At 38.4% G+C, this 16,884-nt stretch overlaps 1 protein-coding gene across 8 annotated transcripts in view; it reads left to right on the forward strand.

The window, feature by feature from the left end:
* Window positions 1-15,638, forward strand: part of LOC114872070 (MICOS complex subunit Mic60) — a 92,063-nt gene extending 76,425 nt beyond the window's left edge. For 7 of the 8 annotated variants that reach the window (XM_029178834.2, XM_029178840.2, XM_029178841.2 and 4 more), the window contains 5 exons: window positions 3,988-4,146; window positions 5,222-5,325; window positions 5,589-5,776; window positions 12,834-13,026; window positions 13,814-15,638. In XM_029178834.2, coding sequence (XP_029034667.1) covers window positions 3,988-4,146; window positions 5,222-5,325; window positions 5,589-5,776; window positions 12,834-13,026; window positions 13,814-14,113 — 944 coding nt within the window. In that variant the 3' untranslated portion in view covers window positions 14,114-15,638. The other variant, XM_029178842.2, reaches the window with a different exon arrangement.
* Window positions 15,639-16,884: the final 1,246 nt, after the last annotated feature.

Here is a 16,884-nt window from a genome sequence, read left to right on the forward strand (position 1 = left end):
TTATTCGGTTTGTCAATTAGCGTTGGCTAGGATGGTGCACCACCCTGCAGACTCGATGACACCTGGGAAAACCGCATGCAGTTTTTACGAACCAACCTACGTTTCTAAAAAGGGCTCGATGTATTTGCGGTTCCATCGGTCCATTGTGGCAAACGCGGGGGATCGTTGGTTATGGATAATGGATTTTAAAATTGCGTTCGATGGTAATCGCGAGCGAGTAACGATTGCGCTGTTTAATTCACCTTTTGTTATCAGTTGATGATAGAGAGGTGTGATTAATTTTGATAAATTGTTATTCCGACGTTCTCCAGCGAGTGAAAATTCGGTGCTGTGGAATTGAATGAGGTCCCAAGTGATGCAGATTCGATTTAAAAAAATATTTGGGCATATAGAGTTCCAAAAAATTAAAATATCGAGGTGTAGAATATTTAAGTAATAAAAGAAACATAGACCATTAACAACAGAAAATACAGAAGCAAATTTCACCTCGAAATTTCAATTCCACGAAACAACTGAGGAACCAAGTCGCATAAAACGGTAATTGTTAACAGTCCAAGCAGGCAACATCGTTGATGTTGAAGTTCACGCGTGCACTGGATAATTAATTACCAGTCGAAATACGAGATTCATCGTATCGCTTTATTGTTGAGGCGTTAATTAATCGTAACGAGGTACGATGGAAGGAGGTGGTTGAATAGAGGGGATGAAAACGATATGGTGAAAATGGTACATCGTAATAAATCTCCGTGACGCGTCACGTCGACGCGTTTTTGTTCTCATGATACTTTCCGGGGCTCGTGTAATTGTTCGACGGATGCCGGCGGAGAAGAAAAAAAAGAAGGCTATGAAGGAAAGAAGATGGTCCAGTTAACACCTCGAGGCTGGATCGTTAATGGGTTTTCAGTCGCTTCGTGGCCTTCTTCTTTGCTGGTCACTTTAATTACTCCTTTAATCGTTCGCCAACCGTTTATGTGCGGATCTATTGACTGTATCGCTTCCTTCTCGCTCGAACGATCCTTTTGATACCACTCAAACGCGCTTTGTCGGATGTTTTTTGTAGAAAATTTTCTATTTTAATCGCTACTTTAAGAATCTCCATCGGATCTTTCGTTATTTGCAATGGAAATTTTCTTTTTTTAAATTTCCAGCGAATCTTTCGTTATTTGCAATCGAAATTTTCTATTCTAATCATTACTTTAAGAATCTCCATCGAATCTTTCGTCATTCGCAATCTTCAACTATTCTGAGCATGATTGGTGATCTGAATGTCCAAGTCTCAAACGATCCGGTGTCCATCATTAAATGGGTTAATCGTCGAAACAACTGGGAAAAGCTTGAAAAAAAGTTTGCAAAATGCTTGTAAATGGTTGTGCAAACGGGCCGGTAGGATGGTTGAACGTAGTTCGATCGTTTTATTTCCTGCTGGCACGTAGACGAGCTACGTTAAAACAATTATTTACGGCTGTCGGGTATCCTGGTCGAATAAAATGCTGTTTTCGGTTCGGTTTACGCGCTCGTGGTGGTGTCCCGCGGGGGATTTGCCGTTTCGTTGACTCGAAAAAGAGTCGCGAGTCGTGTATCGAGAGGTGAAATCGATTTGCGTTTCGGCCCGTTCGCAATTCCCCCCCTTTTGTCATGCGTCGAGACCGCATCGTTACGACCGTCAATGCGAACGTTCAGAGAACAGGGTCACGCAGCCGCGCGAACGTCTGGTAAACAGGGGGTTGAAATTGCTGGACAGTTTGGAAATGAGAAAAAGATAGCAACGGAAAAAGAAGGGTGAAAGAGCATTCGCGTGGTTGGCCAATAACCAGGGTAAATCATAAGGGGTGGATGATTTAAAAATTCTGAAATTTTAATTATTTCTAAGCTTGTTTCCCTTCCTTTCGATTTCTTCGCAGGACATTCCCGAGATGGGTAATCGATGTTTAATTAGAGGCTCGACAAACACGACGAGGGTGGTTCTGCAATTTGTAATTAATGAACTGCAAATCGACTATCCGTTGGCAAGGTGTTCCCCCCGGTCAAGCCTGTCGTTAATGTCGGCCAGAAGAAAAACGAGATCCATCTGGATCAAGTGCTCTCGCTCCGGTGATTTATTATACGCGTCAATCCGGATAACTTCCTCCCCCGTCGTTGAAGTAACCCGGTTCGCAAAGTGCCACCCACTGGGCCGAACCATCCCCATGCCTGTGGTTGTCGATGGTTTCCCGCGGTGTTCGAACGGCGACGATCGAATCACGAAACGATAGAAAACGCTTCATCGATCTCTGCAACGTTTGATCGCGAGGTCCTTCAACGCCAAACTCCATTCCTTTTCGGTACGGTTGAATTTCAGTTTCGGGTGGTTGAAGTTGTTGAAGTTCCTTTTTTTTCTCTTTTTTCGAGTGGCAGAGGTTAATGGTATCCGGGGATGAAATCAGTGTGAGTGATCGAAGTTTTTTTCTCTTCTGTTACTTTGTATTTACCTCGAAGAGGGTTTTTATTTAGAGGTTGAAGCGCATTTCTGACAGAAGGGCTGTTTGTCTTGCTGATAATGATTCCTTATTATATTCTTTCCTTTCTTAAAATTTTTGTTCTAATTACTAATACTCTAATGGATGCCGAGTGATTGGTAACAGTTTTCCTTTTAAGAGAACGATGCTTTACGTCGGAATTTCGAAATCAACAGCTGCTCGATTTATACGAGCCGTGTCCAGAAACTGGGACGAGATGTAACTCCTTTTTTCCCCCCTTCTATTTCGAAGGTATAAGAAATTGGTAGAAGAAGAAGTTAAACGTGCTTGAAGTTGACGCTTAAGGCGGATGTCCAACTTTTTCCCCGACTCGCAGCTGCCCCTCTTTTTTCTTCTTCCTATCTCTTTACACGATAAATCCGATATTCTCGTTATTCGCAGTCGGGCTTACAATTTCTTCGTTACTTCTTTTTATGCGCTTTTTCTTTCGAAGATAAATTCGGTACTCAGGGAACGTTTATTTATGATAATACGGGTCATAATTTTGCCAATATTTAATGGCACTCTTGCAATTTTTATCAATACGCGATAATAAAATTTATTTGATCCCCTTTACAAGCCCCGAATCTAAAAATAATACACCTTATCAGTGTTTCCAGTCGCTCGATCAAACAATTCCACCTAAAGCGACTGATTATGCGAAATCAGAAACGGTACAGGGTCAATCGTGCGAGTAATCTAGATAACGAGATTACCAATGGAATCTAAAGGAATATAATAAAAGGTCGGTAGAGAAAAATTGGCTGTTTCTTCGGGGCGTTTGTCAAAGTGGTATCCGAAGCTCTCGACGTGACATTGCTATTGTGTGTCGAGAGACGAACGGCCTCGAAGTTCGCAAACTTACCGTGTTACTCGGGTTATTTATTTCTCTCCGATTCTTGCCTACCCTTTACCTGATTTATGCGTCCCCTTATTTTTCTACGCTCTTCGAACCCGAAAAATCAGTGCCTTTTTTCCTGATCACTGTTACGTGTTTTATATGAGAGCCTTTGTAGAAAGCATGTATTAATTCAAAATGCAATTTAACAACAGAGAGTATGTACTTTGGCATTGCTTCTTGTCGGCTAATTTCGTAGAATATTATATTTAAAGGGTGACATTATACTTTGAAAGGCTGTCGCTAAAAGGTATCAGCTATATTAAAGAAAATTTAACGTGTTACATGTAAGAGTACACAGAGGGTTGAAAAATATTGTATCAGGCAAGAAGGGGTGGAAAGCATCATTTTTCTTTTCTGTCAGTTTACATATTAACCCTTTGGGGGTGTATTCTTAACCTTTAGCTGACATTATGGGGTATGAGACGATTCCAGCTAATTCAGCTGTTTTAGTCTTTAAAATTTTAGTTCTTTATATGAAAAATTGAAAAAGTTCTGAATTTTTTGGTGAAAACTATCATTTTTTCGATTTTTCGAAATGCATCGATCATCCGCAAAGGGTTAATCAATTTCGAATGGCGGTTTCTGTTTCAGCACGCTTGGAGGAGGAGAAAGCAGCATCGAATGCACAGATTCTTTGGTCGGCTTGCTTGGCGTTGGCTCGGGCTATTAAAAATGCACCGGTTGGCGCCCCAATAGAGGAAGTAATCAGGCCCCTGGAACCGGAAATCAAAGCCGTCACCAAGGCAGCACGTAAGCGATTCGTCTTTCATCGAATATTAATGTTCACAGAGTTCTATTAGATCTCTGGCGAATTAGTTGCTTCGCTCTGTAGGGGAGTAGAATTTACGACGAAGGAAAATGATAATAATTATTAAATAACATCTTTAACAAGATAATTCAAGGAATAAAATGAAAAGAATTCGCAACCCTTCTATCAGGATATTTTCCATAGGAATCTTAATTCGTGCCTCGAATCGAATTTTTCTCCTGGATTTACTTTAAATCCTTTCGTTCTTGATCCCTTCAAATTGTTCCTATAATTTCCTTCGTTCGTTCGAATCTGAATCGAACATCCACGCGTGGTAATATTCATAGTTGCTGATCCTATATTTAACGATTAATTTCTGTCGACCACCAGCAATTCAAATAATTTTTCGCCACGATTTATGCCCTAAAGTACGCGCTATTATGAGAATACGCATTGCACATAAATGAATAAATTTTCGGACTGCAGAGAGAGTTGAAAGCGGTTCGAAGTTTTCACAGCCATTTATCAACGTTTCGTAGGCAAGCGTTTCGCAAAATTGCAAAGTAATGTATTCCCGACGAAGTAACGGCATCTGGTGTAATGCAGTTTGTTACGCGAAGGGGTGTTGCTGGATGTTAATCAATTTTCAGGCCGGAAATTTCGGTTCGTAAAATTCACCAATAATTCCGCCACTCTTTCAACAGCTGTACCTTTTAATTGTGGGAATAAACTTGATTTGTTAAACTGTTTCGTTTCTCGTGCATTTTAAAATTCATTTCAAGTGAAATATTTTTATGCAAGTTTCTCTGTAAAATATGCAGTAAAATTCGGGTGAAAAATTCTCTATTCCGTATCAAAGTGCTTGAATTTAGAGCTTAAAAAGTTGTAAATTTATGAGCTATTGAAAAATTTCATTTTATTTCGTGTATTTTGCACGTTTTAATATTTTATATTAGTTTCGATATCATACAGTGAAATACAGTGGATCATTTTAGGCTCTTGAAATCCGAAAATTTTGTCTTGTGCTTTATAATTAACTAAATTATTATTAACGAACAGTGTGATGCGCTGTTTCAGCCAAGGAGGATCCTCTGGTGATCGCAGCCATTGGAGGCATTCCCGAGGAAGCTGCAAAGAGAGGGGTGTTCCCTGAAGACATTCTTCGTGCCAGGTTCCTCAAAGTAATTTAACTTTCACCAAATTTTTTGAAATAAATTAATGCTTTTATATTTTTTTTCATACCACTCCTCTATAAAACTTTCCATATTTTTACTCGCTCTTTTAAAATCTGAACTTTCCTGATGAATTCCTTTTCGTTCTTCAACAAAACTCAATCTTTTCGTTATGAAAAATCTTATCGGCGTCCGATTGGCGGATGAAAGATAAAGCTACACTCGTTTTCGAAGAGAGGCAAAGAAATTTACGAGGTGGAAATATTTTCCAGGTGGAAGAGGTGGCGAGACGATTGGCCATGGTTCCCGAAGAGGGTGCCGCCTTGCCTATCTATTTCCTTAGCTATCTTCAGAACTTCTTGATGATCAAGAACGCCAGTCCCATTCCTCAGAGCGAGATCGAGGACAACCCCATCGATGTGGAGTCCCTCAACACCTACGACATTCTTCACCGAGCAAGGTAACAGTCTCTTTCCACTCGAATAGGTTTTTAGCTTCCAACATTGATATTCCTTCCAATACATTGCACGTCTACCACACTGGTAAACATCTAAAATAAAGCTGGATATTTTTCTAATCTTGAAATTATTAATTTGAACGTGGAGTATACCGAAGTTTAATATTTCAATATTCTTAATTTTACCAGTGGCACGATGGGGGTTTATCAGTGACCTCCGGTAATAATTTTTATATGGGGTGTCTCAGGGTGATAAATTTTTTGTTTATTTTATCTTTCGTTCTCAAAAAATTCGTTAAAAAATATTATTTTTCTTTATGTAAATTAAGGACCTGTCCAGTTGTACTATCCAACTTAAAACTCTTTGTATGCATGGGTATAACAAAAGTACAGTGTTATTATTTTGTCACGATTCCCTCTATATTTATCTGCATATCATAACAAAGTTTCTCAGCACTGTTAAGTTAAACATTATCTCGAGGAGAGGAACATTGCAGCAGCGTACTGCGTATCGTTGCTGTGGCCTGCCTAATTTAACCCCCGTGTACGTGCGGTTAATGTTGCGACACGGTGTGACGCTGCAGCAAACGAGCCTTAATGCTGATACCGCAACGAAACCGTGCCTGTGAAAAAGATAACGTTATTCCGACGCTTGAACGGAGAATATTTTCCTCTTACAACAATTCAAAGAGAACAATAGGTACTTTTCGCTGGTAGAATATCTTATGTTCTTATAAATTCTAATTAGAATCAGAGATTAACATTTAGAAGTGTCGCGAAGAGCAATGTGAATCAATTTATTCGTCACGATTCAAGGGGGTTGGAATCATTGTATCTTTAACGGGCACTTTTCCACAGCTAGGGTGGAAAAGGGTTGAACAAAGGACGGAACGTGTCGCTAAACAATGAACCGAACGACAATATCGCGATCGAATCCCTGTGCAAACTCGTAAGACGAACAACGAACGGCGCAAAGTCGCTGGGTGTACCGGAAAATTAATTTCCTTGTTCACAGGACCGACGTCTCTTTTCTCTTTTCTTCGTAGAAAACACCGTTTCGCCAGCTAATTAGCAACCACGTTTGTACACGCGTTTCCATCAACATTTTCCGATTCGCGACCCGGTTTTACGACTGGCCTACCAGTAAAGCGGCCAGAAACGAGCTACGTATAATCGCGTCTAGCTTTACGCAGCCGTTAATAAGAGAAAACTACCCCCATAATCCATTTTCAGCAGCGAACAGGCTTGAAACTTGGCGAGACGTGATTTTGTGGCCGTGAAAATTAACCCCCTTTTATGGCGTTTAACAAGGGGTATTAAGTGTTCCATCAATGGTGATTAACATCAAATGATGGAACAGTAATTTTTCATCCGAATTATGATATTAAATTTAAATTTCCTTGAAAAATTCCACCGTTGTATACGTTTTATAGATCTGGGTCACGATTGACCCAGTCACCCCCTTTCGGGGTTTAACTCTTCCGTTGCGGTCATGGAAATTTGTGTATTAAATTATCTAACTCGATATTCGGACATAAATGAAATAATTTCATTCGTGAAATTTGGTTTGCAGATTTTCTTTTTTTTTTGCATTTGAATTGTTTTTTATATCATAGACACACGGGTTAATCAAACAACCCTAAAACGAAGTAAGATTAAAAATACATAAAGTATAATGAATTTTTTACCGAGCAAACTATCTCGATCATAGTGACACAAAAGTGAAAGGCAAATGAGTTAAAGTAAACAAATTGGAAACGAATCTGATCAAGCTGCTATACGCAATGAACGAACCAATTTAGCGCTAATCTACCTGAATTTGGATAGAACGAGGTGGCGATAAACAAAGGCTTTAAAATGAAATCACCTCGCTCCGGGGAAATATGAGCCAATACTCGATAGGGGTGGTCTCGACATGCTTTTTTTCCCCTCCCTCGGCAACGAGCTGAGATAAGACCACCAAGGAGGACCATAAAGGTAAACGACTCTGTTCTTTGTCAAACTGCACGTGACGGATATTACGGCAGGTGTTTTCGTTTCTGCTGTTGAGTCAGAAATATTGCCTGGCCTTTCTACCTCGATCCTTAGGAGACCCGTGAGAATAATTTATGGGGTCGACCAGAGCCGTTCACATGACAGGAAAACTGTTGCTCTATATACCTGTAACAGGGTAAAACATTGAACTAATTAAGCCAGTGATCAATTTTCTAAATTGTTCTTTTAGAAATTTAAAAATTAGAAGTAGGAAAGCGAATTTAATTTTATTAACATGTTCCCTGTTACATGTACCGTTTCCGGCGCACTCTGAATTAAAATAATTTATCAAAAATTATTATTTGTTTTTTCTAAAAATTAGTATTAAATTTACGTTAATGTGGCAGGGAACGTGTTAGGAAATTCTTTGCTACAAGTAGTATAGTCCCCTATATAGTCAGATGCAATCTCAAATTTAAACAGATCCCTAAAACGATTTATCAAGAATTTTTTTTTAAATAATATAAAATTTACGTTAATGTCGAGGCTAGAGAATTAAATTGAGGAGAAATTCATCGAAGCCAGAGAGGCAGAATGGTAAAACTATGTATATGGGGAAATATTAAAAATGCGGGTACATCCGGTCCTTGAAATACGGCGATTTAACAGAGCACCGGATTTACGGGGCGCGTATTGCACCGAAAAAATACGGCATGCATAAAGAAGTGGACGAATAAAACGCGGCCGCAAATATGCATATCATGGATACGGGGGTCGCGGGTGTCGCACACGAGGGGATTAAAAAAAAATAGGGAAAAGAACTGCGTGAATTCGGGTTGAACTTACTAATTTAACAAGTACGTATGAGGGTGAATGAAAAAAAAAAAAGAAAAATAAGAGAGAGAAATGGCCAAGCAAACACGGTTCTCGCCGTTTGAAGATACAAATTTGCATGGGGCACGTTGCTGTGGTAGAAAATACAAGTACCAAGGTGAGATATTTACTAATTAATTCATGCACTTTCGAAGTACCTGATGTCCTATATGTGTTCCATATTGAAATTGTTTTATATGAAACTATGTTTTTGAGAAAATTGACTTTAAATGAATTTGTTTTTTTTAAATTCTCAAATCTGAAAATTTTATTCAGATTTTTATAAAAATCTGAAATGGTATAATAAATAGACAAGCGTCGACCATTAGTTTTGGATCTGTTAATAAAATGGAAAAAGCAGGGAAAATACTTTTGCAATGAACTCGTTTCGCTGATTTCTAGGTTGAAAGGTAGTTGGAATGATTGGTAATATGAAATGGACAATTTCTATTGAGGATGTTTTTAGGAACGTGTGAATTGAAATAAATTTGAAGAGATGCATAAACTGAAAGCTTTTGTTAAAATCACTGCAATTACTCGAGGATGAGTGAATTCTCTCGCTAAACTGATTTTCACTGATATTTTCCGACAAATTAATATTTTCATATTCTCTCAGAATAATCCTTGTTCGTGTTAACCCGTTTAAGCGAATTTTTCACGCTCGACAATTGTTGGAAAAATACGTAATGGATAAATTTTAGTGAAATTATCCGTGCCATGCACGAGCTTTTTTTATTTATTCATGAACAATTGTTTATGATAAATTAAATAACGTAATTATCATTAATTCTTTCTATTTGATTTATTTTTTGGCTACCTGTGTGCACTCGAGAGCCATTAGTTCAGTAATTGTCTCTGTGTCTGACCATGCACGTGGTTGTACTACTTACAGCAATTAATTGTCCCATAATCTCAGATTTATTGCTCCAATTCTTTAATAGAAGACGTCTGTGTATTTAGAAAATTGGTATAAAATCTAGAAAATTTAGGAAACTCAAAATCTTTTGCCAGGTTTAAGTAGTATAACCCAGTGATAAGTCAGACACAGACGTCTGCGACATTATCCGCTTGTGCTACTTAAACTTCTCCTCAAATTAAAAGCTGAGTAGTATCTCTATGTTACTAATAAACAATTTGAATGTGCAATAGTCCTATTTTGAACCTTGAATTGCAATTTTCATTAAAAGAAATGTCTTATGAACTTTTCCTTGTCGCTATTGCCTGGCTGTGTTAAATCGAATTTTAATGAAAGAGCTAAGTGGAATTTCACGTGCAAAAAATGGCGGATAATCTCGAAAGAGACGTTTTTGTCGTTGTAGCTCGATGGTGAGAATATTCCAGCCACGAAAGGTTATTCACGGATCAGGTAGAGCGTTGAGAAAAAGAATTGTAAGAGGAACCGCGATAAAACGAACGTTTCACAACTTCCAGCTAGTCAGCTTCAAGTTTTTTTCATGGAAAATATTTATATTTCCAAGTGCTTCCCACGGATTTGTCTCTCTATCCTCCGGTTCTTGTTCGTGGAAGTTGCATCGAGTACTAGAAACAAAAAAGGAGGAGCCGGTACAATTGTCTTTATATAAAGTTTCCTTTTTCTTTTCGCGAATAAAATTGTGATTCACCTTTAAGAGTTCTATAGGCACCTCTTTCTTAGGAAAAGAACATCGCCTTTTAAGTTATCTAAAATTTGCACCTCATCGATAAAGCTATATTAATTTATATTTCCGTATTTTCATATTTCCAATATTTATATTTCTGTTTCGGTTTCATTGTTTCATCGCGAAGCAAAATTGATTATGTTTGAATTTATAAATTCTCGTTTAAACGAGACCTAATTGAAACTCTCAAAATGACTATCTTGTTCGATCGAGGCTGGCTCGAACTTGACCAGCTAATTAGCACGGAGTAGATTCTCGACTACTCGCGCACGAAACGATCTTTGAGGGAAATTAAAATCGCCCCCCGACGATAGTTCAAATATTCCCTTGAAAGTATAATGGGATCGAAGAAGTTCCGTGGTAAAATTGCACGAAATTCAATTGGGATTCCAGGATAACCATCCTCTCACCTCGACTTTGTGTTTGATGAAACTTGGACGGTTCGTTCGGTTCTAAATGCACGCGATTTTCCTTTACTTATAGGGTATCAATTATTTTCTAATCAAGTTCAAATTAATCCTGAAGAAAGTCAAATATTCATTTCGAAAGAATCAATTATCAATTTTAAAATTGCAATAGAAAAAATTATTGAATCGAACGAATTTTAAGAATGCTTTCTTAAAATACTAACGTTTCAACGAGGGTTGTCGTCGATAAAAAGGGGGTCCCGGAAACGATGCGCTCCGTCATCAAATATTAAACCTTAATATCGAAGGAGAGCTTCCGGTCGTCACGTAGACGGTTCGCACTCGCTGCTACCTACAAACCGCACTGCGCTTCCGGTTAAAAAATTCACGTTTCTCCTTGCCTTATGCATCCCTATCTTCTCGTGTGTTGGTGGAAAAACTACCCCTGGCCGGAAATGAATGTTTTACGGGTTGACTGGCACAGTGGAAACAACCATAAGTACTTGTAGTATCATATACGACGGTATACTTTACCAATTTATTTATTTAAAAAGTTACTTCTGAATTGTACTACAATTTAACGATATTCAAACATTAACATATTCTAATTTATTTATATTTCATTCAGTGGTAGATAGTTTTATTTTCAACAAAGGAAGATCAGATATTTCTTTGCCAAAGTTTTGTGTACAGTTCATACAATTTTAACACAGTTCCTTGGGAAGAACTCGCTGGCTTAATTAAGTCGTTAATTCGTGGAATCTAATTAGGGGATTGCAAGGTTCCACCTCCCGGGATTTTGATTCATTCTCGTTTATTTTGTCGAGTCCTCCGTTTCGCTTGGTACACAGTCATATTTAATGGAAAAAAAAAATATAGGAAACATCCTCTCTTTTGTATTCCTCGCAGCGAAATTGAAACTTCTCGAAACGAATACCGCTTCCTTTGATCCATGTCCACGTTCCGAGAATGCAAATTTTTGCAAATGTTACGCGTTTGTGAACTGTTCCATCGATTGCTGGAGAGTTATAAAACCACTAAAGTAACCTCCATTTCGTTTTATAACTTTCAACTCAATTCCGAACTTAATGTATTCGATTCTAAATGGGTTACTTACAGAGTCCTTAACGATTTCTATTCTCTTTTTACAGTTCGAAAATTGGCCTTAATTCGATACGCAGAAATATAAATCTCTAATGAATCGCACCCCTGCAATTATCATCCATCTTCCTTGAAATTTTATCCCCGTTTTCACGATACCAGGAAAATAAGATTGGTTAAGCAGACCATTCCCGTTTCAATGAATACGATCAGCCACGAAACAACCCTCTATCACAACCACTCTCTCTCCCCCATTGAAATTATACCCACCCCCGTTAATTAATTCCAAAGGAAAAAAGGGACGGTAGGTCCCTCTCGACGATTCATTTTTATTTAACGATGCTCACGAACAAGACAGTCGAGCCTCGACTTCAGCATCGAGATATCCAACCCCATCTTCACCACCCTTCGGACCAATTAATCGATACCGTCGAGAACTTCGTCGAGAGCGATCGACGACACGGCCGTTACATTAACCCTCGACCTGGAAATCGGCTCGAGGTTCGATGAAAAAGTTTCCACCTCGCTTAGGAACCCCCCCTACCCTCTGAAAAGGGGGTGCGTTTTCAGGCGAATTGCGCGCCGGATGTCGCTAACCGTTCTAACCTTCTTGAAACTGTCGTATAGAAACACTGAGCCGGGGGTGGAACCACCCTTCGTCCAGAAATCCCTCGAAACTATCGGCGGACAAACGCGAACCTTCTCTGTTTCCGCTCTCGATATTGCTGTTGTTGACTTCAGGGTGGCTCTCCTGAGGTGGAATGAAACGTGTTTGAAAGTTAATTGATTTTTTTTTATGGGGATAATTTCAAAGTATACGCCAAATTGTAATAATTTTTTCAAGCTTCTTCGCAGAAAATATTCTGGTGGAAATGTTATTCTGGTGAAGTGTGCCAGTAAAGGGTTAAGAAATATGTCTTTTTTCAAGCTGTCACTGTAGGAATAGGTATACACGACGTGTCACTTAGTGTTAAAAATCACTTGGTATCAGAAATCAATTAATTCCTTAGTATCACTACTAATTATTTAGTGGTTTTTTTGTTTCAGGTACTGGCTCGATCGCGGTGACTTCAAGATGACCCTTCGCTACATGAACCTGTTGAAGGGCGCACCGAAATCAGTCGCCAAGGATTGGATGAACGAGACGAGGATCCTATTGGAGACCCAGCAAGCCGTGGACACCTTATTGGCTTACGCAGGTGCTATAGGTTTGGTGTTCCTCGGTGCTGGAGACTCGAAGGTCAGTCGAAATAATTAGAAGAAATTTGTACGATAGACTGCCACCTCGTACCGGATGAAATCTAAAGACAGACATTAATTAGGGGGAATTTGTTAAAGTGATTCCGTGAAACTTCGTTCGACGAGATGATATTGTTCCCAATTTATTGTGTCCCTGGAGTTCATGGTACGAACTGTAAATTGAAACTAGCCTTTTATTTTTATCAATTCCAATGAACGTGAAAGGAACTTTCTGATAAAACAAATAATAGGTGCATGGCGTAACGAGAATAAGTGTGATGGCACTTTACTTTCATTTTTCTCGTGAAATCTGTTTTATTTTTCATTCGTGAAGTTCGAACGATGTAACCGGAACCTAATCGCAAATAAAAAAAGAAAAAGAAATGGAAAAACTACAATTTTCTTCCTCGGTGTCTTTCGAGAAAGAAACGATCCAAGTACCTAAAACATTTTTCTCCAAGTTTGATTTTTCCAGCTTTAACCGTCGGCTCTCCGTTTGCTTGCAGTAAACGAACACGCGAATATAAAAAAAACACGAAAACCTCCCCCAAAAAAAAAGAAAGTCAAACGAGAAACACGGTCGTTAAGCCGGGGAAAAAGAAACGAGAACCGACATCAGCCTCGTCTCACAGAATCCTCTCGTCCCTTCTGAGATTCCTCGAAATAAAAAAAAAAAAAGCGACACCGAAACACCGAGAGCGGAGGGAAAGAAGGGGAGAAAGAATAAAAAACAGTAAAAAAAAGAAAAATAGCCACTTGAGGAACGTTCCTTTCGTTGTTGTTCGAAGTGTTCCAGCTCGTCTAGTCTCGTAAAAGCTGAGCGTCCACGCGATCGTGCGAGACGATTGCGAGCTCAGCGAAGAGCTATCGCGCGGATACGCGCCTGGGCGAGGCGACGACGACGAAGAGGTACATGGTCTTACGATAGCATTCAACGAACTACACACGATATGTACAACTGGTGGAGCGACGTCGAAGAGAAGAAGACGACCGTGAAGGGAGGAGAGCAATTGAAGATTTATTTGCAGCTGAATGGGGGTGGCAAAGGGAGGATTTATTTGGTTTGTACGAACACACAGGATAAATAGGCTTAACCCTTTCGTTGATGGATGATCGAATCATTGAGACATTGCGATACGCCGACGCTCTGATGACTGGTGTTATTTTGTTTTTGTACAGAACTCTTTTATGTACTTGTGAAAATTATTTGTAATTAGGTCATTGATTATCCAGATAGGCTGAGACGACGAAGGCTATGGAGATTTATACAAAGGTATCATTTGTTTTTAATAATAGGATTGCAAGATTCTTTGTGTGAGCGAGCAAGGACAGACAATTATTATTTCTATTTTTATTAATATATTTCAATCACAGGTTTTAATAACGAAAGGGTTAATATCGATGGGTCTGATCTTTCCTATATTTTACAGTTTAATAAAAATTGTGTATGTGAATTTATTTGAAATGAAATCGACGATAGCATCGACATTAAAATTCATTATAAAATAACAGAGGACCGTGTGAATATCGAACGTACACCGAGGCAATGAAAACGAGACTTTCTGCAAACTTTTCCAGAGGTGAAAAATAGAAAGAAAAAGCAGAAAGAACCTGGACTCGCAAGCCAGCATATCATCCGTTTTATTTTGCGTTCGTGCCAGTTAATCCTGGATTTGCCGCACGAAGGCGTCGCCATCTGGGCCCGTGTGTGACCCCGTTTCTAACGAAAAACCAAGAGCTTTTAAAAAGGTTCGCGATCTCGACTAAATCCCACCTGAACTATTCGTTTCGAGCAACATCGTCGAAATCTTTGCTTCACGGGAGATCTACGATAAAACGAACCGCCTTTAGAATCGCCTGATTCTTGTATCCTGAAACAAATATAAATTGAAATTTTATTTTTAACGCATCGATGGCCAGCCAATAAAAAATATTAAAATTACTAATTTTCCCTGATTTTAGGGTAGCACTCGAAGGGTGAAAATATTCATATTATAAATTTATTATTTCAAAGTAGATCTCCAAAGAATTCCAATATCTTGTTCCATTGCAAAATTATTAAGGAAAATTCAGAAAATTGTTTCCTTATATTTTTATGATTCGAAGCGATATAGGATCATCTGATCGAGAATTTAAATTGAATTGAGTCGTCGTTGATATTGGATCTGTTTTCAGCAACCCCTTTTCAGATAGCTGCGGTCTGCTAGCAAGAAATAGATAAGTAAATGAATAAAAAAATTTCGTCGATGCCGTCTCAACAGAACTGCTGTTATTTCTCGACTGAATTATGATAAAAATATACCAACCCTTAACTTAACGCGAGACATCTTCAAATGAAGCTGGTAAAATTATAGGGGTTGTTTTAAGACAACCCCAAGTTTGAGTTTAAAAACAGATATATAATTATTATTTCTTGAAAGTGGTTTAGAATGATGTTTCGTGTTAAGGGCTAACCAAACGAAGAACGAGGGAAGAAATGGCGCTGAATAAGGTGCTGTAAATAGTATGTTCATGTTTGTAGTTACGTTACTTCTAGTTCCATGGAAGCCTCGATCGAAGAATCATACAATATTCTTGGTACGAGTAATAAATGAATTTCTTCATTGCTTACGAGCTGCCAGAGTTGTTTTCTTCTGCTTTCCTGACCAATTTATCATTTGCAACCCTTTGTAGTCCAAGTGTCAGAAGAGAACAAAAGTTTTAAGGTAGTTCTTCCATTCTTTTTAAATTAATTTGTTTTTATTAGTAAATTTACAAAATTTAGAAGTTTCTTCACAGGAATTTTAATTTATTTTATTTTATCAGCCTTCACCACCCTTACAGAGTGAAACATAATTAGAGATAAGTATCCTCTTTTTTATCCAAATATCCAAAATATGACCCAAAAATTGTCAAACTGTTTGATATTCAAAATCCTTTTTACATTCCAGAAATTGAAATCCTCTTCCTTGGTTGACTCCGCCGAATAAACTTAAGTACCGGTTTATATCAAAAAACAATTTTCTTCGAAGGCGTTTTAAAATAAGGTAAGATAGCTTTTAAGCAAGCCGTTTAAACAAGTCGATAGCTCGTATGGAATCTCGTTTGGTGGGTAAAAACGAGCGATCGAACGAGCCAATCCAACGTCATATTCGGCTGAAACGAGGGGGTTGGAAGCCGGCCGTGACCACGGTGATTTAAAATCAATTTGCCAGCCACGTGTTTACGGTAATGGCTGTGCTTGTAACGACCGTGGTTCAATGCGGATTTCAACGGTGCACCGTTACGATCTCAACCGTTCCAATCTCGTGGGAAAAGCCTCTTTTCCATTGGAAACAATTTTCCACCCCTCTCCCGTCGTCTTTTTACACCTCGTAATAACCGACGAAATATAATAAGATCTTAATGTTGATACGTCTGTTCGAATCAAATTGAATTCTTATAAGTTTTCATATTGATACTTTGAAAATTGGTAATTTTGTCAAATTTCTAAATTATGAAATATTGCAACCCTTAAAGTTTCTAATTCGCTATTCCATAGATTTCTGATTGAATTTTGCAACATAGAAATTTTTCAACTTGAAAATTTGCAAATTTTCTTACTGTAAACTTGTGATTCGACCACCCTTCTATCAGAATTTTTTGTTTCTAATTAAAATTTGTAATATAGGAATTTTTCAACTTGAAAATTTTCAAATATCCTCGCTGTGAATATTGTGATTCGACCACCCTTCTAGTCTAATTTTTTATCCCTCGTTTTTCTAAGAATTAACAGAGATGTTTACTCGAATCATCTGTTGTATAAAGAACTTCGTAAATCACACAAGGTAGAAACAATCATTTCTCAAATTCACGAGGCCCAATTCCCAGGAGTTTCAGC

This window comes from Osmia bicornis, chromosome 9, assembly GCF_907164935.1.
Source record: "Osmia bicornis bicornis chromosome 9, iOsmBic2.1, whole genome shotgun sequence".
In the NCBI taxonomy this organism is placed as follows: domain Eukaryota; kingdom Metazoa; phylum Arthropoda; class Insecta; order Hymenoptera; family Megachilidae; genus Osmia; species Osmia bicornis.